This window comes from Salvia miltiorrhiza, chromosome 7 (genome assembly GCF_028751815.1).
Source record: "Salvia miltiorrhiza cultivar Shanhuang (shh) chromosome 7, IMPLAD_Smil_shh, whole genome shotgun sequence".
NCBI classification, from domain to species: Eukaryota; Viridiplantae; Streptophyta; class Magnoliopsida; order Lamiales; family Lamiaceae; genus Salvia; species Salvia miltiorrhiza.
This window is the reverse complement of record NC_080393.1, coordinates 33,297,425-33,322,478: the sequence shown is the minus strand read 5'-3', so window position 1 is coordinate 33,322,478 and position 25,054 is coordinate 33,297,425. Positions and strand designations below refer to the sequence as shown.

Below are 25,054 nucleotides of genomic sequence, written 5' to 3'. Positions count from 1 at the left end.
AAAGTAGATAAAGTGGGTTGGTAGAAATTATTTAAATATTAAGTGTAGAAAAAGAGTGTATTGCCAAAAAAGGAAACATGATATTTCGTTTGGGACAGCCCAAAAAGGAAAACAGGACATTTCGTTTGGGACGGAGGGAGTACTTCATCCAATTTATAAGAATATTAAAATTAAACGAGGATTTAAATAAATAAATATAATTATTAAACAAAATCAAAATATACAAGAAATACGAATTAATTTAAAAAAATAATCCATATCAATTACTCAATGAAGAACCTGAAACTAAAATTATTTTTTAAGTTTGTATTTTCAATAGTTGAAATACGGTACCAATTAAATTTTATAATGAGTATAAGTACATAAATTCATCAAAAAACAAAAGTAAGTAATAAATGATAACCAAATATGTAACACATATATGTACAAAACCATCTATTTACATATAATTTCTATATATATATATATATATATATATATGTGTGTGTGTGTGTGTGTGTGTGTGTGTGTGTGTGACAAAACCATCTATTTACATATAATTAATTTCTATATATATGTGTGTGTGTGTGTGAAATAAATCAAAATATTACTCCTTATGTCCCGCTATTTATGGCTCATTCTTTTGGGTACGAAAAATTAAGAGAATGTGTAAATTAAATAAAACTGATAGGATCACACATTTTTAAGAGTTAATTGTTATCTTTAATGGAAATGGGCCAGGAATAATGGTACAAATCAAAATGGAAAAGATGCCATAAATAGTGAAAAAGAGCGCAATACATAATAAATATGTTTAAATTATGAATTTGAATTCCATAAAAAATCAAACTAATGGAGGTCAAATTAATGATTGTTGAAACCAATTTAATTTTGTAAAAACTCAACTTTATCAAATATAAATTAAATTATAGAAAAAATACATCCGCGTGACCATTTTGAAGAAGAAAACACAAATTTTAGACACTGATTTGAAAAGCACAAAATTTTGGTCATATTTTACGCGTTCTGTCCAAACTACTCTTTTACTCGTCAGTCATGCCTATTTGTGTTGTACGAATGGTACTAGTGACCATATTAGTACCATATAACCATATTAGTGCCAATAGTGCCATATAATTGTGCTGATACATTGTCTTGTTTTATATAGATAAATGCAGTCATATGGTCATTTTGAACACTTATCTGCAGGGTTTAAATTCTCTATTTATGGTTTAGATTTCTCAAGAGTTTACATTCTCCATCTAGGGTTTAGATTCCTCATTCAGGATTTAATCATTGAATGATATTTTTGGCACAAATATTACTATTTGTGCCAAAAGTATCGATTTACTTAGTTTTTTTTTTTTGGCTTTATGTTTGTACTTTTGGCAATAATATTGTCATTTGTGATAAAAGTACCAATTTACTTGGATTTTTTTTTCTGTTGGTACTTTTGGCACTAATAGTGCCAAGTGTACCTAACCTGCGCGCAAACCTGAATTCGGTCCGCTCTAATTATGGGCAAAATAGTTCTAAAACGTAAAAAATGATCAAATTTTGTGTTTTTTAGATGGGTGACCAAATATTGAATTCCACTGCTCAATATGACTATCTCACAAGTTGACTATTAAATTATAATACTAACCTTACATAAATTATTAAATTCGACCATTTTTTCATGCAACAAAATACTATATGAGAAACTAGTACACTCATTATTTCTATATATTCTCATTTCATTAAGTTTAATTTAATAACATTGGTTCTATAAAAATATAACATTGAAATAATGTTGCATTATTTAAGTTGGATTTCAATTTTATTAAAATGATGATAACAATAGTTCTATCGGTGAGTTGTGAGTGAATATGCATGTGCCAAGTAACTTGAATAAATATGAAGTTTGGCACGATTCTCGTTTTTCCCCTGACCTAAAAATCTCGCTTTAAAATACATGAACTTGATGCCGATTATCATTTTTCCCCCAAACTTATGCTGACATGGCAATCGGAAATTCACGTATTCTTAATTTTTCGACGAATTGAACGATTGTGTTTAAGTCATAACATTAAACGTTGTAGTTTTATATTTTATTTGGGGATTAAATAAAACTGAACTAAAACCCCTCTTCAAATTAGGATTCCTCACCAAAAAAAAAAAAAAATACTCAAAACACTCTCAGATTTAAATACGAAGAATTGCCAAAACACTCTGCCTCGAAGCTGACAACAGCCGAAGGTGCGTTGGCAATGGAATCAGAAGGGCGGAAGATGAGCATATCGTAGAGATAGGAGGAGCGGTGCAAGTTCGACGGCTGAGAGATGGCTGGAAAGAGAGGGCGGCGTGTTGAGGACAATGGACCCATCATCAAATGCAAAACGACGCTGGTTAGCTTCTAATTAATCTACTCAGCATAAGTGTGCCACGTTGGTGACACGTCATCTAATTAATAGCCGGAAAACGTCACTAAGGGAAAGACGAGAATCAGAGCAAGGGTCATGGATTTTAATGAGAGATTTTTAGGTCAGGGGAAAATGAGAATCGCACCAAACTTCATGGATTTTGACGCTATTTGACCACTATTTTATACTCCCCTCCATCCACAGTAAGGACGACACGTATTTTAATAAAAATAGTTATTGTATTGTGAGTGGACACTACAAGAAAACACGCGTTTAACGTCCGAAAATTTCGGTCGTTAAATTTGCGGCCTTAACGACAGATCTTTTTTTAATATTTTAAAAAAAATTAACGACCGAAAATTCAGTCTCTAATTAGTTTTTTTTTTAATATTTTATTTTTACTAACGACCAAATTTTCGATCATTAAAAATATATTTTTTTTTTATTTTTTTGATTTTTTTATAAAAAATTTAATGAATTTTTTTTAAAATTTTTTAACGACCGAAAATTCGGTAGTTAATATATATTTTTAATATTTTTTTAATAAAAAACTATTTTATTTATTTATTTTTTAAACACCGTTGCTTTTTGAACGACTATTTTGATTTTTTTTCTTTTTTTCCTTCTATAAATACCACTCTTCCACTCTTTCAAATTCACCACATTCTCAACTACAATTCTCTCTTTAAAAATTTTCCCAACAACAATTCTCTCTTCTACATTTTTAAATGGATCGTGAATTCGATGAATACCTCGAGCAACAAGGCCGTTCGAGGCTTCCAATGATGGGGTTTGCTCCATTTTCACAAGCCTCCAATGTCTTGGCTACGGGAAATGTTCGCCAACGTCCAAGAAGAGTCGGAGGCGGTGAAGCCGAAAGCCAAGGGCACCCGCGCTGCATATTCTAGCGAGGAGTCCGAGCTCGTGGCAATCTTGTGGGCAGAGGCAACCCACAATCCTATTTTGGGGACCTCCCAAAAGTTGCTCCAATATTTGGGAGCAATCACGGAGAAGTTCAACGCGCTCAATGAGTCGGGAGCGCCGCCACGAAAGCCGGATCATCTCAAGTCCCACTTCGCCCGTGTCCAAAAGGAGATGAAATTCTTCGAGGGCTTCTACAACACTTGCAAGGACAATTGGGGGAGTGGTATGAGCGACGATCAAATCTTCCAACAAGCCCAGACGATTTTTGAGGCGAATTTCAAGAAGCAATTCTCCTACGTCAAAGCTTGGAAAGTGCTTCGTGAATGCCAAAGATTCATGTTGCAAGCCGGGGATGTCCACTCCGCAAAAAAGTCGAAGGGCTCCGATGGTTGAACCTAAGGCTTCCTACGCGAGGGCTACGGCTCCTCACAGAATCAAGAAACCGAATCTGCCAGCACACAAATTTCAACCTCTTTGTCCGATTCGTAAGGGAGAGAATGGAACACTCATGGTTCCACATGATCTACAAGTGCTTCAAGCAACAAAGTTTCAATTTGCGCTGATTGGTCGTTTGATGCTGAACAAAGGAGAGAAACCTTGCACGACGCGTGATTAAAAGCAGAGCTTCAATCCCTATGGTCTATTAAATCCCCATGGCATTTCATGCCGATGGGTAAAGGCTATTATACGTTGAAATTTCTTTCTCAAGAGGATAAAGTAATTGCTAAGGCTCATTTACATTGGGAACTCCCGACAGGTACTCTTCGCTTGCGGGATTGGATACGTTATTTTAATCCTTACAAGGAGTTGTCTTCATTAGCTCAAGTGTGGGTCAGAATATACTAGTGTGTAACCCGTCGAATTTCGACGGGTATCATTTGGTGTTATAATTATATAAAAAAAGCGTAGAAATTATTTTTTAATATATTTATAAATTATGGAGATTATCCACTAAAAAATTGTTAATATAGCATAGGTCTACGTTACACATCAAACTAAAATAAAAAAATAAATTAAAGAGAACTCTCATCCCAAACATGACTTAGCGAAACGTATATTAAAAAAAATTATTTGTCACCCACTACTATTTGCCACCCATACCCGTGACCCGTGGATGCCCGCCACCCGTCGAGTATCCATGTAGTGACCCGCTCTTTTATATATTTTAAATCCAGTAATGAGTGTGTATTTTTGTTCATCAGTGAATGAAAATGGATATTATTCTGATATGAATTCAGCTTATGATCCTGAATTTATATTGTTAAAGCAGTCAATGATATTATTTCAGAGTTATAACTGACTTAGCAAAGTCACGTTATTTATTTAAGCGAGATGGAATTAGATTTTATTCTTACTCAAGTTGTGGATTATTTCAGACTCGTGAGTTAATTAAATCTGCGGATTTAATTTAGATATCAGATCAATGAACGAATTAAATCTACGGATTTAATTTAGATTCATTTTATAACTTATCGTTTTTAGTAAGATATCACATGTCGAAATCGGGATTTATTTAAATAAACAGTACAAGCAAATATGAGCACGTGATTCACTTTACAGTTACAGAATCACCGAGTCAGAGAAAATACATCAATAATTCTCCTCTACATTTTTTTTTCCTTTCTTTTTCTTCTCTTTTTCTTTCCATTAAACTTTGTTCCCCAACCTCTATACACCACTATCATTATGTTTTTCTTTCTTTTTCCCCACCATTACACTCAAGTCTTCACCAATGAATTATTAGTATCAACCCCAGCCAACAAACTCCCTACTTCATTCACTGTCCGTCAAGTTTCAAGGGGAGTAAAGTACTCTTCTTCTTGCCAAACTTCAAGGAGGTAAGCCTTCTTTGAATTCTCTTTAATGCACTCAGGATTCCACCTACATTTATGAACAGCAACTTGGTTATTTCAGTTCATTTTGCTGCATATAATCCAACAACGAAACAGCCATTCAACAAGACATTCAAGGTATTTACACTATTCCATTCCTTCAATGCACCCACATCCATACCAGCATCATATCAGTTTCAAATGATAGATGACCATAAGCTTGAAAAACTTAGCAAAGTTACATACTCTATATGAAATAGCATCAGTTACTTTCCTGTTGTATTCATATCTATAGAGCTCATAGCAAACCACATATGCGAACCCATGAATTATGGCATTTCACGGAAGTAGTATGATTCATACATTGAAATATTACCACTGTACAACCAAAGCCATGAGAGCTCCCATCATGTAGCAACATGAATCAAAATACAATAGCAGGGGATAGAACAAAGACATCTCACACTCTATAAGGCAGAACACCAATCACTATACTTGTATGTAAGAACTTAAGGGACTCAACATACTAAGCACAACAAGGAAAATCAAGCTTTACAATAGAGTAGATGGAGAACTTAGCTTTTAGAAAAGAGAGCTACTGCCCTGCTTAGTCCAGTTGAGAGACGACGTCTGGACGGCCATTCGCGAGCTTCTCGAAGAAAGCAGCAACGGCGGACTCTTCCCTACTCGACGGAAATCGCACAGCAGCAACGGCGGTGCTCGCCGATTCTGGAGTGCAGCGGCGTCGGGGCTCGGAGAATCGACGGAGACAGCAGACTTTCGACAGTGAAGTCCGAGAATGACAACAGCAACAGGCGGCTTAGCTGCTGCCCGTCGATCCAGAGAGAGAAAAGAGGGCTCGACGTCGAAGAGGAAATTGAGGACGGGAGTTGGACGGCGCCGCTCCCAGCCGACGACCGCTCGCCTGATACCGAACGAAGGAGCAGCAGCGGCGATTTCCAGAAATCTAGGGCACGATTCTGGGCCCGGAATGGAGGGCGAGACGACGATGGTCGCCGGATTTCGGAGCCGCAGCGGCGGGCTCCTCAGTGGAGGACAGATCAAGAAAAGAGAAGGCAGCGATGCGTGAATTCTCTGTGACTCACGGCGACGGCGGCTCCGGGAGAGGCGGCTGCCGGACCCTTGCTGTCAACAGCAGCGGCCGACGACGGCGCTCCCCAGCAGGCCGCGACTCCGGCATATCAGCAGCAGTCGGCGGCGACACCAGGAGACGCAGCAGCCCCTCCAAACGGCAGCGTCTGGTTCGAGTTTTGAGAGAGGAAAAGGATCGTGAAGCTGAGAACGGCGGCCGATCGTCGGATTCACAGCAGGAGCGGCGGTGGAGCTCACGAGGCAGCCATGAATTGAGAGAGGGAGAGAGCTCGATTGGATCTTGAGCAAGAGAGAGAGAGATGTGCGTCTATATGTGTGTGTGCGTGAATTTTGAGGAAATAGGGAGAGAGAACCGAGAGTTGTTGGGAGAGAAAGAGAGTTGGGCTCTCAAATTTTTAAATGATTGGGCCTTGTTTTTTTTTCAGTTGGGCCGAAAATTTTTAGTTTTGGACCTCTTCATTTATTTTACTTGGGCTTTTAATTATTTTGGGCACCTATTTTGGGCCGAATTAAATCATCTGGGCCGTGTTATTTCTTTATTTTGGGCCGAGTCTTGGGCCGATTTTAATTATTGTAATTGGGCCTCTGATTTATTTATATGGGCCGATTTTAATTGATTTGGGCTAAATTATTTTTGGGCCCTTATTTATTTGTTGGGCCTTATTTATTTTACTTAGATGGGCCTTTATTAAATTATTTCATTGGGCCGAATTTATTTAAATTGAAGCCCATCTATTTTATTGGGCTGTTATATTATCTTCGTTGGGCCTCGTTTGATTTATTTAATTGAGCCCAGCTAATCAAATTATTTATTGGGCCAAGATTTATTTAATTAATTGAGCCGATAAGTTATTTCAATTAGGCCTCTCATGTTAATTATTCAAGCCCACTTCTATTTAATTAATTATTAGGCTGCCTTATGTTAAGCCTTTTAATTATTTAATCTTATAACATTATTTATTCCTATTTATTAAGCCCGATTAATTTATGAGGTTATTCAGCGAATAAGCCGAATTAGTTATTTCTTAGTAACGACCAATAAAGATGGATTTATTTAATCAGTGGATTATAACATCCTGAAGAGAATAGATTAATTTTAGTTAATTATCCGGTTTCATGAGATGAAACTTAGCTTTTATTTAAATCCGATAGCTTGGATTAACAATAGAAATTCCCTGATTATTATTTCAGAATAATAATTCATGCATAAGGATCATGCATCATTAATTCTGTATTCTCATTATTTGAGGATTTTACTCGAGCAGTATCTTAATTATATTCTCGTAATAAAGGTCAAGCACGAGATTAATAATCGGTCAAGGAGCTACTGTATCACAAAAAAGTTTCTATCAGGTGGGCATTACTTTTATATATATATCAAATGAGTTTAAATGTTACGTTCAAGCAAGTTATTTCATGATTAAATTAATTGAAATTATTTCAAATATTGTCTTGCCATAAAATGTTTAAATTTCAGTATGATATCTATCTGATGTGACTTTAATCATGTAATCGAATTCGGGTCTTGAGCAGTTGATAGCTATCCTGCCAGGGCTAGTGTACACCAGTGACCGTGAGTCATCTAGCGGGTTGGCCGGTCAAGTGACCGTGAGAGGTGGCCACCTCTCCGGCACACAGTTCCAGATATGATAGATTACAGAACTTAGACTGCAGTCGAACTTTAAGAATCACAAATGAATTTAGTAAGCTTGGGCCTTTTAGCGAAAAACTCCCTTGCTGTACTGTTTATTATGGCATGACAATTTACAGTTTTGAAGCATGTATTTTTATACTTAGGCATACGTGCCCACTGAGTACTTTTGTACTCAAGCCCTGCATATATTTCTAAATGTGCAGGTTGAGCAGCTGCCGATGTTGATGAAGTGACGAGCGGGATTCTTTTGTCTTATTATGTATTAATGAACTCTAGGGTTACATGTCTTCATACATGTAATCAGAATCATATTCCGCTGCGTACTCAGAAGTTTTATGTTTATTTGGCTAAGTCAGAGATATCTGAACTTACTAGTTATTTGAGTCTATACGACTAAACTTCTGTTATATTATAAATATTCCTTTTGTTAAATTATGAAATGTGATTCTTCTTTGTTTAATTATTCCCTTTCTACCCCGTTTCTAATCTCCCTCCATTAGTCACGGTTTCCCCGGCTTAATTATCCTTAATTAGGACCGGTCGTGACAATCCACCACCCGCTACCCGTCGGATATCCGCCGAGGCTTGAGAGTTGAGAGGTAGGGGCTCTGTTGCTTCTTAGCATTGACATCCTGCAATCAACCACCCAACAAATGCAATAAACCACCCAACAAATAAATAACCATGAAATTGTAGCAAATTTTGGAGAAAATTTTAATTTCTTATACACTACTATTTGCCACCCATACCCACGACCCGTGGATACCCGCCATCCGTCGGGTATCCGCCAACCCGCTACCCGTCGGATATCCGCCAAGACTTGAGAGGTAGGGACGCTGCGGAAATTAGTTTAGAAGATCTATACATCAACAAAATAAAAAATAATTAATCCTTTGTACTATTAAAATAAATAAATAAAATAATCCTTTATTCTATCCTTTTAATTGCACTGTCAAAATTAATCACAATCATATGATTAATTCTTCTCAATAAATCCACGACTTTGTATCATTGTTTTGGATTTTGTATAAAACTTACGGTATCAAAATTAATTACAATTATATGGTCAACTTTTAACCATATTAAGAGAAAGATGACATAGATTATTATGCTTCATGATTATCACGAATTAAATAAAATGAATGACCCACTTGATTCTAAAAAATTAATCGCAATAAGTAATTGAACAACCAAATGATAATGAATTAATATAAATATGTTCAAGAAACATTGAAGTAGGATAGAAATAAATGACACATTAACTATAACTTTAATTAGCCATTAAATATCCACACACACAAACCCGAAAAATAAATAAATTAAAGGAAATCTGATTACCTCGATCGGCAAATTAATGGGTGAAATATTGCCCTATAATAAGGAGACAAAATTAAGTTCGAATATATTCAAAAATCTATTACACTTTGAATGAGAGTTTATGATAGATGATTTTATGGCTAAAAAGTTTCCAATATTAAGTTTTGTACCTAAAAAAATGGTAGATTTTTGTTTGATACATCAATATCTTTTTTTAATATTGTAGCCGACTAAAATTCTGCATTGGAAAATATCGACTCTTTTGATTCCATAAATTTTAGGAAAGAATTCAACCTGTACGCATGGAGTGGATATATACATATATTGCATTCTATATATGTGTATATAATTACTATCATATCTCGGAAAAAAAAAATGATCATAGAGGCATACATTTCTCAAACCCATAGCCGCCAGCCACCGCAGTAGCTCAAGAACATTCCGAGTGTCACGAGCTTCTTCACTGTCCAGAACAACAACCATGTACTTAACTTTACTGATGTCAAGATCTTTATACTGCTTCAGGAAACCACTGGAGATAAGGTAGCTCTCAAGTGAGTTCATCAAATCCACGGCAAAGTACCGTGCGCTCACAATCAGATGCATGATAAGCCAGAGTAAGTAAAGGCCAAGGCCAAGGCTACCACTCTGCAATATGTTCAGACAAAATATCATCTGAAGTTTTGAGAATATTTAGCCAGGAACAATATCAAATGTAGATACTAAAGGCTAAAAGTGCAAAGCAAGAGTTTCCCAGCATCACATGATGGTTGTCTGCTCATTTCCACAACCTAACACCCACTCTACCCCACACCACCCCACCCACACACACGCACATGACACAAAAGGGTAACGAAGATAAGCAAAAGGTGCCCTGCCCTCCAATGAACTTCGTTTACGATTTTTGTCTATCATAGTCAAACATACAGAAAATTAGTATTTAAACATCGAACATGTGAATTATATATCAGTTGAAGTTCACATTTGATGAGCCCATGTTTGTGCTCGTTTTTCATGTCTGTTTTAGGTCTAGATAGAGTCTTTTTCCTTTGTTTTGCTAGAGTCAGTCGCCTGGGAGGGCGTAGTTCCAGGGCAGGCTCATTCTTTGGGCAGAACGTGCTTTTAAGGCATAATGCTGCTGCATTCCGCAAAAAAGGCATGAGTTTGAAGCAGAGGAGTTCGGGACACTCAAAAGCTTGTTTTGAAGACCAAAAGTCTGAGAAGCAGGATGTTGGGCAAACCGACCCTTTTCCCCATAAGTACCGCGCGGGATCCAGTTGCATCAGAAGAAGGTTCTGGGCATAATGCGACTTCGGTTCGGGGAAGAAGTGTGAGCACAAATACAAAACCGATTGGAGCTTGGAGCAGCAGGTTACAAAAGCTTAGATAAAGTTTGGAGTTGCTCAAGGCAAAACCGACCCTTTACCCATAAGTACCGTTCGGGACCCAGTTGCACCAGAAGATGATCGTGGGCAGAAGGTACAGACGGGGCAGAGAAGAAGAGTGCAGAAGATGTAGATAAGGAAAGAAATCCAAAAACCTTATCCCTTGAGGTTTGAATAAGGAAAGAATTAGCCTCCAGATCATGATGCAATCTCTGGCAGAAGGAGCCCTAATTCCAGCCCACTCTTTTTGGGCCCAGCCTGCGTAGCCCTAACTTATGCCTATAAATATCACATAGCTGTGAACCATTCAGAGTGTAGAGCAGAGAGGGGAGGACGAATTTTGAGAGACCACTGCTGTAGTTTTACTTTCCATAGTTAGGTAGGAGTAGTCGCCCCTTATGGGCATAGTAGTTTAGTTTTCTGTTCATGTTTTCTGCGGCACTTTTGGCCGTAAGTACCCTTTGCCTTAAGTAAATTTCTATTTCAGTTTTTACTTTATGTTTTCCTTTATGTCTTTTGCCTTTGTTATTTATTTTATGTCTGGTTAGTTTTATATTCTGATTTGGGCAAGATGATCTAAGCATGAACATTTAACTTGAGAGGTCTAATTTGGGCATAACAACTGTATGAGCATATTCCCGATACACTAGGTTTGATTCCAATAAGGTTGTAACAACTTGGTTAATTAATTGATCACTAGTTAACTAGGGTGTTTTGGCCACAAGTAAACTTTGGGCAAAAGGTGAAACACCATCGACCTCCAAAATAGTACAACGAGTGTTGGAGCCGTGACTGCGGTGAAATATCTGCGTAAGAGTCAAGTGGGTCTACCTAAATCTTAAAGCATTCTGGGCAAAGCACAACTAGCGATAGGCCATCGCAGAGAGCGTGGATGTTGCCGGGGTAGTTGATTTTCATTAGCTGAACCTTCTAGGGATCATAAACTGAAAGGATAGATTGAGCAAGGGGTTTTTGCGTGCGTGACGAGTGACAATAGGGGCGCAACAATTCTTATGCCTATAACCACTAGTATGCGAATATAGTAATTTATCTTTGCACCAATAATCGAGTGCCTAGTTCATGTTTAGTGATTCGAACCCAAGTCAGGATTGTTTTGTTATTTGATTCATTTACCTTTGTTATTTCAGTTTTAGTTGAAAATCCTGTTCTGCCCATAAGCACGTTGTGGTCAGAACCCGTCAGAATACAAACCCTTTTTAGTGACACCCTTGCAGGAGGAGTTACTGCTCAGTTCCATGTGGATTCGACTATGGACTTACCACTAGCTAGTCTAGTTGTGGAGCTATGAACAAGATATTTTATTTGCGCGAAGCTCAAACGACAGCTTCGTCAAATTGGCGCCGTTTCCGGGGAACTGAGTGCGCTAGTAATTTCTTTTGCGAAATTTTGTGTGAGTTTTGCCTTAACGTTTGTGTATGCGTTGTACTAGGAGTGCATGTCACAAGGAGCTATTATTGTTTGATCCCGAGATTGAAAGGACCGCACACCGAAATAATGGAGAACGACGTCGGGCAGAGCAAGAGACACAGCTGAACAGGAACCAAGAGGGAGATATGGTCGGAGAAGGCAATCCAGCTGATAAGACCCTTCGGGATATGACGTTCCCAAACAATCTGAACCTCCGACCTACGGGCATAGTGTTGCCCAATATCACTGGGAATTGGGAGTTGAAGCACACCCTGATCCAGATATTGCCCAAATACAGTGATATGCTCGTAGAGGACCCTATGCGGCACTTGCAAGATTTCGAGATGGCTTGTGGAACTATCCGCACCGTATCTCCTGCCCTTACTGAGTACATCTGACTCCTTACTTTTTTGTTCTCTCTTCAAGAGGGAGCGAGGGAGTGGTTGTACGTTTTGCCCGAAAATAGCATTACGACCTGGCAGCAGTTGCAGCAGATTTTTTACAAAAGGTACTTCCCAGTTAGCCGGATCCAGAGCCTAAGGACCAGAATAAGCAACATCAAGATGGGGAATGGAGAGATCTTATATGACTACTGGGGAAGATTCAAACAAATGCTAGCCAAATGCCCACAACATCAAATACCAGCCCACGATCTTGTTCGATACTTTGTGGGAGGACTTCGAAGGCAAGAAAGGCAATGGCTGCATGCTGCATGTGGAGGATCCATTTTGAACAAATCGACAGCAGAGGCATTCAAACTTATAGCTAATATGGCGGAGGAGTCAAGGGATGAAGAAGGCACAATAGAGAGAATGCCACCACCAGAACCATCGTCTGCCCAAGACGATAAGATTGACAAGCTGTGCAGTGCCTTGGAGAAGTTCATGAGCAACCAGATTCCTTTGATCAAGAAGCCGGTGAAAGCATGCCAACTTTGTATGGCATACACCCATGCAACGGATGAATGCCCTCAACTCTTTGAGGATGAAGAAGAAGTAAATGTTTTGGGACAACTGGGAAGCAACAATGGAGGATATGGCCAGAAGCCTTTTGAGCCCTACAGACAGCAGTACCCACAACAGCCTTCACAGGCAAGAGGGCCTTCCTTGGCAGAACTTGTGCACACGATGGCACAAGAAAACATGAAGGCACAGCAAGAGCTTGAGAAATTCAAGATGGAAACTCGAGGAGAAATGCAAAATATCAATGCCCAATTATCCCATCTTGCCCAAACGATCGCTCAGATGGAAAAGAAGCAGGGCAAGCTTCCTGCCCAGGTGGAGGTTAAGGAGGTGAATGATGTGATGCTGATGAGTGGGGAAGATATCTTGCCCCAGAAAGCACTTCTCGACCAAATGGATGTTATGATCCAAGAAAGCCTGACAGAGGACTATGCCCAAGACGAGGATATGGAGGAAGCTGCTGGAATGATGGATACCCTAAAGGAGGAAGAGGGATACACAGAAGCCCTTAATATTTCCACCATCGGACCAGAGGACAAGTTGGTGTCGTCACCCGAGAGAGCACCCAAGCTCGGATTGAAGAATTTGCCCAAGCACCTAAAGTACATCTATCTGGGCGAGAATGAGACTATGCCCTTGAGCGTCAGTTCGAAGTTAAGCCCAACAGAGGAGGAGCAAGTCCGAGAGATTTTGAGCACATATGAGGAGACAATCGGTTGGACCCTAGCGGACATCAAGGGCATAAGCCAGACTGTGTGCATGCATCATATTCTCATGGAGGAGGATGACGTTCCAGTTCGTGACCCACAACGAAAGCTCAATCCAACCGTGAAAGATGTGGTAATGAAGAGACCCTTGAAACCTCCTCTTGAGCATAACCCTCCTATGGTTTTGTTTTTATTTTATTTTGTTTTGAGTCTGTTTCGTCTCTACCTTCTTTCTTGTTTCTGTTTTGTCTTGTTTGGCCATGGTCAAGGGAGGGGTAACCCTTTGCCCTCACCTTTGTTTTGCCCAAAGCAAAACACATGGTGAGGGCATCCAAAGCTTTGGCCGATCCTTTCTATTTTTGTTTTTATTTTCGTAGTGTCTGTTCTTCGACCTCCTCTACTCATCCACTTTGCCCAAAGCAAAGTGTGTGTGTGTGGGAAGGGTCACCCTTTTTTATTTTCGTTTGTTGTTGGTATTCCTCCTTCTAACACCCTTTGCCTAAGGCAAAGTGTGTGAGTGGGGAGGAATACCTATTTTTTATGTGTTTTGTTTGTGTTTCAGCATGGTTCTCCTGAAGGATGTGCACATCAAGGGCAAGAGAGTTAGATTCACCACCCCTAAAGAGGTTACGCCCACAGCAATCTTTCAGCCATCTGCCCCAGCAAGTAAGAACAAGGAAAAGTCAGAGAACCCTGCCCCTTTGAGAGCAAGTAATGACGCCCGTATAGGCATAACAGAAGTCATGATGATGGAGACCAGAAAAGCACTCTTTGCCTACTTTGCAAGCACTGGATTCAGGTGCCCACCTGAACTCTGTTCTGGGCATAACCCTCCCTAGGTCTTAGTTTCTTTTTTAGTTTTCGTTTTGAGTCTGTTTTTTGACCCCCTCTACACACCCACTTTGTCCAAGGCAAAGTGTGTGTGTGGGGTGGGCCGAGCGTTATTTCTTTGTCCTGTGGTTAGCCTTTTGATTTGCAATCAAATAAGCATGATTATATTATGAGTTTGTTGTGCAAATAGTCTGAGATTTGAATTTCAATGCATGCCGTAAGTAGTTGAGAAAGATGGATAGGGTTGTGAGCATACCGTGTGAGGTTTTGAGCTTTGATATATGTTGTCTTATGCCCATAACAGCTTTTTCTTTCTTGTGTGAAAATTGACATCTTGACTAGGGTAATGCTAGAACTTGCCTTGATTCTTAGTCGAACCTTGTGTACATCGTCTAGGTGTGTATATATATATAGGGAAGGGCTACCGTAAACACTTCTTAAAATAAAAATAACAACGTTTTTCAATATACAAATTTTATGTAGAACATGTATGAATTCATCCAACAGGGTTACGAATTGTGAAAAATAAATTTTTGCTACCTTTGGGATTCGAACTCAGAACCACGAATTCATCCAACAGGGTTACGAATCAACCGTAAATCTTGATGATCTAAAGGCTGAAAATTGTTTATATTTTATATTTTAAGAAGTGTTTTTATTTTAGCCCTCTCCTATTGATGATGCATGAAATAAACCCTTAACTAATAAGCAATAGACGAGGCAGGATTTACGTGGTTCGGTCATTAAGACCTACATCCACGGGTGATCTTCGAGTGTTTTTACTATACTTTGAAAGTGTTTACATATTACAAGTATGTTGCTCGAATGAATTGATCCTCTCTAATGCTAAACCTTCTATTTATAGATAACTAATTGGGCCTAGCCCTAAAGCCCGTGAAGCCCAACTTGGTGGTGAAGCTAGCTCTCGGCAGAGGCGGGCAGCTCTGCGCTCTGGCAGACCAGCTCTAGTTCTAGCAAGGTGGTAGCTCTGCACTATGGTAAGTTAGCTCTGGTTCTAGCAGGGCGATAGCTCTGCGCTCTGGTAAGTCAGCTCTGGTTCTAGCAGGGCAGTAGCTCTGCTCTCTGGTAAGTCAGCTCTGGTTCTAGGAGGGCGGTAGCTCTGCGCTCTGGTAAGTCAGCTCTGGTTCTAGCAGGGCGGTAGCTCTGCGCTATGGCAAGGCCAGCTCTGCGCTATGGCAAGGCCAGCTCTGGCTCTGCGGGTTGGCTCTGGTGGAGCGGGCTCTGATAAGGTTGTCTCTGGTGAGGCGGGCTCTGGCAGAGTTGTCTCTGGTATTGCTAAGCACAGCGCTGATGAGTATTACAGTCCTCATCAGCTACTCCCCCTAGTCTGGTTGAACTGTGTCATTTTTATGTTCAACCAATGTTGCGTCGTGTAGAGTCAGCGCTGTGATGTTCTCCCAAGTCAACTAAGCATATATAATTCCCTGCAACTTATTATATAAAAATTGTCAATCTTTACAAAACAATGGTGATAAAGTATTTCAGCGCTGCAAATGAACTAAGATAAAAGAGATAGTAGTTTTTCCTTTTGATTCTTTGAATATCATTAATGATGATAAACTTAAGGCTTAAATATCCACAGAGCGGCTGAGTTGCCACTTAAGACTCATCCCCTATCTAACTTTCGCGGCTTACGACATTTCTGCGCGGAGCGTAGACATGGAGGTTTGCGCTACCATGAAGGCCTAAGTTTTGCAATTAATGCCTGCGAAGCCACAAAAGGCTAGATTTAGCAATTAATGCCTGCGAAGCCACAAGGGCTAGATTTTGCAATTAATGCTTGCGAAGCCACAAGGGCTAGATTTTGCAATTAATGCCTGCGAAGCTACAAGGGCTAGATTTTGCAATTAATGCCTGCGAAGCCATAAGGGCTAGATTTTGCAATTAATGTCTTAGTTTTGATAACTTAGACGATCTGCGCCGCAGATGACTTAGGTAATCTGTGGTAGCTTAGACGAGACAATCGCACTGTCTGCGCTGAAATAGTCGCACTGACTGTGCTGAGACAGCCGCACTGGCTGCGCTGATATAATCGCACTGGTTGCGCTCAGATAATCGCACTTATTGTGTTGAGATAATCGCATTGACAGTGCAGAGACAGTTTATGCAATCTGCGTTGCAGATGACTTAGACGAAGATGACTGCATAGGCTGAGATGACTGAGATAGTTACGCTGATAATTTAAGCACTGATTGTACTGAGATAACTGAGATAGTTCCACCAGCCAAGATAACTGAAATAACTGAGACAGCTGCGCAGGCTGAGATAACTGAAATAATTGAGATAGCTGTGCAGGCTGAGATAACCTACCCTGACTGCGCTGAGAAAGCTTAGATAAATTCCGAAGCTTATAGTTTCAGATCATGGCTAAGTTACCATTTAAGGTTTTAATATCTGCTACGCGGCTGAGTTGCCGTTAAGGCTCAAATATCCTGCTAAGTTCTTCGAGAAAATACATATGGTATGGTATATACTCCACTCCCCCCCTTAGTAACATGTGCATGATTCAACTAAACATGTTATGTGTATACTTGTGCTTGGTGTCCTTACTTGTGATGATGCTATTGACAGCGGTGTTATGACTATGGTCACAAAGTATGTTGTTCAAATTATGTTTCAAGCCCTAGCACATATGCAGAAGGTATGCAGCTTCATGTACTTAGTCAATTTATATTTCAAGTCTAGGCACATATGCAGAAGTTGTGCAACTTCCAAGACATAATTATTATTGCATAAATCCTAGCATAGATAATATACGTCATTCTTATGCCCAAAAGCTAATGTGTAACATTTTCCAAATTCCAATCATGCTTCGATGAAATAACTAAGATCATGTAACGACAAGTTTTCATTCTGCGAAGTACCTGAGTCACCACTTGTTAGTGGATTAGCTTTTCGTGTTATGGTGATTACCATATTTGTTCAAGTGTTTTCCCGAAATATGTTTATCCTGTGCTGTAAGAATCCTCAAGTACCAATGTTAGTAAAACATGAGAGCCCCTCTTAACAGGGCTATAAACCAATTATTGAGAATCAAATTAGAAGACAAGTTATCTGGTCTGTCTTGTTGTAGCAAAATGTCACATGCAGAGCTGAAAATATTCGCCCAGAGCATCCCGATCAGAGCTGAAAAATACCCTTTCAGAGCAGCCCGATCAGAGCTGAAAAATACCCGTTCAGAGCATTCCGATCAGAGCTCAAAAATATCCGTCCAGAGCAGCCCGATCAGAGCTGAAAAATACCCTTTCAGAGCAGCCCGGTCAGAGCTGAAAAATACTCGTTCAGAGCATTCCGATCAGAGATGAAAAATATTTGTCCAGAGCATCCCAGTCAGAGCTGAAAAATATCCGTTCAGAGCAGCCCGGTCAGAGCTGAAAAATATCCGTCCAGAGCATCCTGGTCAAAGCTGGAAATATTCATCCAGAGCAGTCTGGTCAGAGCTGGAAATTTGATCTGGACCAGCCCGGTCAGAGCTGGAAATTTTGATCTGGAACAGCCCGGTCAGAGCTGGAAAATATACATCCAGAGCATCCCGGTCAGAGCTGGAAAATATACGTCCAGAGCATCCTGGTTAGAGCTGGAAATGTTCATCTGGAGCATCCCGGTCAGAGCTGGAAATGTTCGACCAGAGCTCTAGTAAAACCCACAAACTTCGGCCCATAATGTAATTTCGGATCAAATGTACGGACTTTTTTAAGCGAAAGAAACTCAGGGAAATCTCCTTCTAATGATGAGTATCCCACCCCTCTGGGAAATAAACCCAGAAGAGCAAATAATGTTCCCGTCGGGTTTAGATAGGCAAAAAAAATGATCTCAACCAAGAGAAGATGACTTGCCAGAAAATATCCCACAAAACAGAAGCAAAAATTAGCACTAACTGTAGTAAAAAGAATAATCTATTGAAAGAAAATGCATAAATATTACCTTCCTCGGATTTCACGTCGGGAATATACACTATTGAAGCAGAACAGGATATAATTGTTCCCATGATTAGAACAAGATTCATAATCGCACAGATCCCAAGAAAAATTCAAAATCGCACAGGTCCCAATAATACTTCAAAAATCATGTGGATTCTTCCCAATCGCCTGATATGTGCCACCTTAACTATCATTTCTTCATGCAGAGCAGTCGGAAATCGGTCAGGTTCCCTGAAATCAAAATAAAATCTCCAGATGAAGAACACTAGGACATAAGAGATCGCATAGAAACACACTCAAAATCATGTAAATCTCACACATTAACTAGAAGAATCACATAACACGATTGGAACGATCAGATGCGGAAGCACACTCAAAGATCTAGTCTGAAACCCAACCTTTTGCCTAGATTCTCGCTAAAACATGCATATTCGTTGAAATTATGAAGAACAGTGCCCAGAAAATATCCCCAACTCACGCCTTAGCCCAGATTTCCCATAGACGGCGCCAGTTGATGAAGCATGAAATCAACCCTTAACTAATAAGCAATAGACGAGGCATGATTTACGTAGTTCGGTCATTAAGACTATCCACGGGTGATCTTCGAGTGTTTTTACTATACTTTGAGAGTGTAGGTCTTAATGACCGAAGATCACTCTCAAAGTATAGTAAAAACACTCGAAGATCACCCGTGGATGTAGGTCTTAATGACCGAACCACGTAAATCCTGCCTCGTCTATTGCTTATTAGTTAAGGGTTGATTTCATGCATCATCAACTATATATATATATATATATATATATATATATATATATATATATATATATAGGGGAGGGCTAGAATAAAAACACTCTTAAGTGTATAAAATATAAATGATTTTCAGCCCTTAGATCATCAAGATCTACGGTTGATTCGTAACCTTTTTGGATGAATTCGTGGTCCTGGGTTCGAATCCCAAAGGTAGCAAAAATTTATTTTTTCACAATTCGTAACCATGTTGGATGAATTCGTAACCCTGTTGGATAAAATTCGTACATTAAAAAACGTTTATATTTATATTTTAAGAAGTGTTTTTACTGTAGCCCTCCCCTATATATATATATATATATATATATATATATATATATATAGGGGAAGGCTAAAATAAAAATCAAAGTTAGACTATAAAATAGGAATCATTTTCAGCCCTTAGATCATCAAGATCTACGGTTAATTCATCACCTTGTTGGAATAATTCATGGTCCTGAGTTCGAATCCCATAGGTAGCAAAAAAATTAATTTTCGTAATTCATACATTTACACAGCGGATTCATGGGTGTTCTACATATAATTCATACATTTTAATTAGTTTATAGTTTATAGTTTAAGAGGAGTTTTCTGAATAGCCCTCCCCTATATATATATATATATATATATATAAAAATAAGTAGAGAACGAAGAACAATGAATAAATCTTTTAATGTAACGAATATATCGCATAACTAATGAATATGTGTATTCAGTAAAAATACAGAAAAAATATATAATCTCGCTCTGTCATGATTCGAACCCAAGCCAAAACTTATTCATAAGATACATTGATTTATTCATCGAAATTATAGACTTATTCGTAACTTTATATTTGTTCTCCGTTCTCTACTTAATTTGCAGTTCTCTACAGATCTTCTCCCTATATATACTCAAATTCTTCGTAATTATTCATAATTTCTTTGGAGACTACAATAGGCTCAATCTCACACAAATTTTTTCTCATATTAAAAAAGTTTTACTTATAGAAAATATTCAAATTTTATTAAGTATGTGATATACATGTACATATATACATAATCCAAATTGAAAAATTAACGGATATCATGATAATAATATATAAGTATGTTGATTTTTAAATTGAAATATGTTTTATAGTGACTGGGGTGTTTAAATAAAAAAAATCTTATAAAATAATATTACAATTATGCCTGATGATTAGCTCGTTAATCTTCACATTTCACACCTAATGATAAGTATCAAAATTCCTATGATTTTATTCTTAAAAACAATCCTCAACACTAAAACAAGGAGTCACCTAAGTTATAAAGTGAGACATTGTGAAAGTGGCGATTTTTTTTTATATATATAATTATGAAATAATTAAACGAAATATAAGAGGTTTACTAAGTTCAATGAATTCACTTAATTGCATAGATTTAAGGAGATGAAACATTTAATTTTATGTTCATGTATTTAATTTATGGCCTAGAAAAATGAAAAGACATTGAATTTATATTCATAATATATTAAATTTAGTATTTTAAAATAATAAACTTTAATAAGGGACATTTAAGGTACAACATATTTTTAGTAAAAAAAATATGACTTTTGTACCCCTACTGATCCGGATCAATTTGATCCGTAGGGATTTATCCTTTAAGTAATTATTTCTCACTCAATGGAAATTGATTTTGAGTAAGTAAATATACTACAATCATCTACTCAAAATGTAAATCGATCATGTACCATTTAATTTCGCTAAATTAAATATTTTCGATACTTAAAAATTAGTCAAATATTATTCAATTTAATAACCAATTTCCTACATAAATCAATTATGAATCTCATTCATTCATGAGAATCATGAGTTGTTCTGTTTTATTCTTATTATTAGATTAGATGTTTCAATCAAACGAGCTTTCTCGCTCTCATCTAAAATATTAATCGTAAATATGACGGTGACATTCAATAATTATAAATAATTAATTACTTCCAGCTCAGCTCCCAGTTGTATTATTATTTTAATAGTTTGGAAGCCTCATATCTACATAAACATCATAACGACTTATATTAGTCTCAGCTAATGACAAGTAACCATCTTAAGTTAAAAGAAATCAAACGGAGTGGTGCCCAAGAATTAAAAAATAGTACAACCTAAACAGTTGGCAAACCTAATCATCATCTTATCATTAGCTCCGATCCATATAGTTTTATATTAGTTCGTCAACTTAACATATATAATAATATATGTATGGCTATCATATCTCATTAGTTGGTCTCATGTCTAACATGTAAGAAAAGACGAGCCCAAATACTAGTGAACACTTGACTTGGATAAATTTGATGGGTTTTCGTACTGTCAAAACAACATAGCAGTACTAAAAGTGATATATTATCTGAAGTGACAATACATAGTAGTAGTATTTTTGATAAAAATAAATAAGTTTTGTATCACACCCCATAAATAAATAAGTTTTGTAGCACATTTGACCTAAAGTACATAAGTACAAGTCAATAAAGTGAATGATAGTGACATATTACTTATTTTTGTTTTAAAAATAACCAAATAAAACCAAAATCTGATTCTCTCTCTCTATTCACGTTAAAATTAAAGATACAAGATATATATCATATCATCAAACTCAATATATATTATAACGAATTAATCAACCTACTTACAAATCGACAATAAAGCTAGTATAAACTAGATTAAATAAGCAAACAAATAAAAATGCAATTCTCTCTCTCTCTCTCTGATTTAAAAATAAGCAAAATCTGATTCTCTCTCTATTCACGTTTATGGCGTGATTTTATGTGATATTATGGTTGTTGGGTGCATTTACACCAACTCAAACACTTGTTAAGGAAACAACCTTAAATTCACGAAATTAAATGCTCCGTACACGGTTGCTGTGGGTAGTTAATGAAGGATACCAACCAAATGTTCATTCATCAGACATTTGAACAAGAAAGAAGAAGAAAATCCTCTCAATACACATACACGACTCATACACGGTTGCTCAAAAATTCAAAAAAAAATCATCTAAAGGCTTGTATTACATAAGGTATGTGAAATACATATTTTTTTTTTTAAATTTCGACTGTACACGGTTGGTGTTCTAGAGTACACGGTTGTACACGGTTTGAGTTTTAGTGATTTTTTGTTGTTTATTTCAATAATTATGTTATATATATGACTTATTACATGTTTTGGACTAAAAAACGGCATAAAAAAACACTTTGTACGCAAATTACCTTATTTTTGAACCCTTAGTGTTCTGCTGTACACGGTTAGGGTTTCCGTGTACACGGTTGTGTACACGGTTGGGTTGAATATGATTTTGATGTTATTTTTAGCATGTTTGTATATTCAGTTGATGTATTGGGGTACACGGTTTCCTGTTTGTGTATTTAAATGTTGTATTTTTGTCGTTTTGAAGCAGATGTCGTTTCAAGCAATCGTTATACGGCACAGTGGTCAGTGGAAATTAACCGAGTATGAAGGAGGCGATGAGGTTGTCGTGTACATGTCTAAGGAAGACCTTTGTCATGCGAAGTTGATGCAAGAGGTGCACGATCAATTAAACGAGGATGGTCGATCCACTTATATGCTTTTCTACACATCGACAACGGACGAAGGGCGAAAAATAAAAGTGGCTTTGAAGACTGATTCGGATTTGAACCGGCTGATTTCCGAGCATAAGAAATATCCCGTTGTTTACGTGATCGAGAAGGGCAAACAATCTGCGGCTCCGGTTCCTCAGACTCAAGAGCGGGTATATTATGAGGGACATCGGTCTACTATGTTTCCTATTGAGACGGACATTGGAAGAAGTATCCCTACACACGATGATAGTAGGGACGATTCATCGTCGCAGGAGGAGGAAGACGAGTCCGAGTCTTCGGATGAGGAAGAAGAGGCGATACGATGCAGAGAGATATTGGATTTAGTGTCGACTGAACAGGAAGCGTGGAGACAGACAGGGCCTCAGAATTTCACATCGGACGATCAGCCCGATGTCGAGCCTCGTGTTGGAGTTCAGCAGCTTGAGGCACGTGACTGGGGGATTCCAGTCCTCGATTTTGACGATGCGCCGGCATTAGGTTGGGAGGATTCTAACGTATTGGAGAGCGGGATATTATCAGTGGGGGCTCTATTCCGGTCGAAGGATGATTTGGCAATCGCTGTTGGCCTGTACCATATGGAGAATCACGTGGAGTACGCCATGCATCGTTCCAATACGACCCGTTTGTGGTTTGTTTGCAAGCATGGCAACGGTTGTCCGTTCATGCTGCGAGCCGTTCAGAGTGCATCGATCTGGAGAGTGATCAAGGTGGTGATGGATCATACCTGCCACACGGATTTGAATCGCACTGCCCCGAGACAGATTCCGGCGAGGGTTGTTGGAAGATATTTTACACGGAAATTGGTAGGCGAGGGGGTCGTTTTGAAGCCGAAGGAGATGATGTCAGAGATGCAGCGCTTATTCGGTATTGAGATCAATTACAGCTTCGCTCTCCGTGCAAGAAACATCGCGATTGAGATGACGTATGGTGATTTTGGGAACTCGTATCAGATGCTCCCATCGTATTTGTATATGCTGAGAATGAGTAATCCCGGCACATTATACAACCTTGAGATGAAGGATGATGGCAAGTTCCATCATATGTTTGTTGCACTTGGACAGAGCGTGACTGCCTTTGAGAAGGGTTACTTGAGGCCGGTCATCGTCGTAGACGGGACCCATCTGAAGGGAAGGAACGGCGGCATTTTGTTCGTCGCTGTTACAAAGGATGGGAACGAAGCAATATTTCCTCTCGCAGTTGGGCTTGGTCCTATCGAGAACGACGAGTCTTGGACTTGGTTCTTCCACCGACTGCGGACTTGCTTTGGTCAGCCGGATGATCTCTTGATTGTGTCTGATCAGCACAAGAGCATCAGAAATGCTGTGGAGTGTGTCTACCCGAACGTCCCTCACGGGTTGTGTTATTACCATATCCAGAAGAATCTCGCGCATTATGGGCAGCATGTAGCTGCAGTCTTCAAAGCAGCGGCATATTCCTATCGATCAGACGATTTTCAAAGGAATTTTTCTGCGCTTCAATTACTAAAAGTCAACGCGCGCACACGGCGATCAGCTTGTCGGGCACCACCCACTCCTCGTATCCGTGTCGACCCCGAATGTTGTCCCAATCTGGCTCATTCGGATGCAACGACCTGAACTCTCTCCAAACACAGATTCATGATTAATTTATAGGTAGTTGTATATACATAAACAGAAATTATTCTATCAAAAACTTACATAAAAATCCAAAAAAGCTATCGGCGTTCTAGCCCGTGTCACGCCTGCAACGAGCCTCGTATGCCCCCGATCTATCCACTGCTGATTTTGACGGAGCCGTCGGAGAGCCTTCAGATTCCAGAGGTCTAATATATGCTTAAAAAATTCATGATTAATTATGTACAATGCAAATCTTAAGAAACACAGTAAAATCAAATTATTATACCTCCCCGTCCAACTCCTCGCGAGGATTCATAATCTTGTGGAATAGCTCCTGGGACATCACCCAACCCGTCTCCATCACTGTGACATAAGTACCCGACGGCGATCTCATAAACGCCTTGAAGCCCCGCTTCTTCGCCTTCAGCAGCCCCTTACCATACGGCAAGGCCGGGTCAATAACCAATTGAGGCCTCTCTCTAGCACCCGCCTCATCCTCTGACGAAGTCCAGGAAACATTCAGATCATCATCTACATCCCCCGCCTTAGGCGCAGGGGTCTCTGGACTATGGTGTCCAGCCGATGGCCCTGGGCGATCACTGTAACG

General features: G+C 38.9%; 2 protein-coding genes across 2 annotated transcripts; both read left to right on the top strand.

Moving 5' to 3' along the window:
• The first annotated feature begins 3,215 nt into the window (after positions 1–3,215).
• Positions 3,216–3,698, top strand: LOC130994116 (glutathione S-transferase T3-like). The gene has a single exon (XM_057919151.1). The coding sequence runs from the start codon at positions 3,216–3,218 to the stop codon at positions 3,696–3,698; it is 483 nt and encodes a 160-aa protein (XP_057775134.1).
• Positions 3,699–23,427: 19,729 nt separating this feature from the next.
• On the top strand, positions 23,428–24,447 carry LOC130994115 (uncharacterized). Its single transcript, XM_057919150.1, has one exon. The coding sequence runs from the start codon at positions 23,428–23,430 to the stop codon at positions 24,445–24,447; it is 1,020 nt and encodes a 339-aa protein (XP_057775133.1).
• Positions 24,448–25,054: the final 607 nt, after the last annotated feature.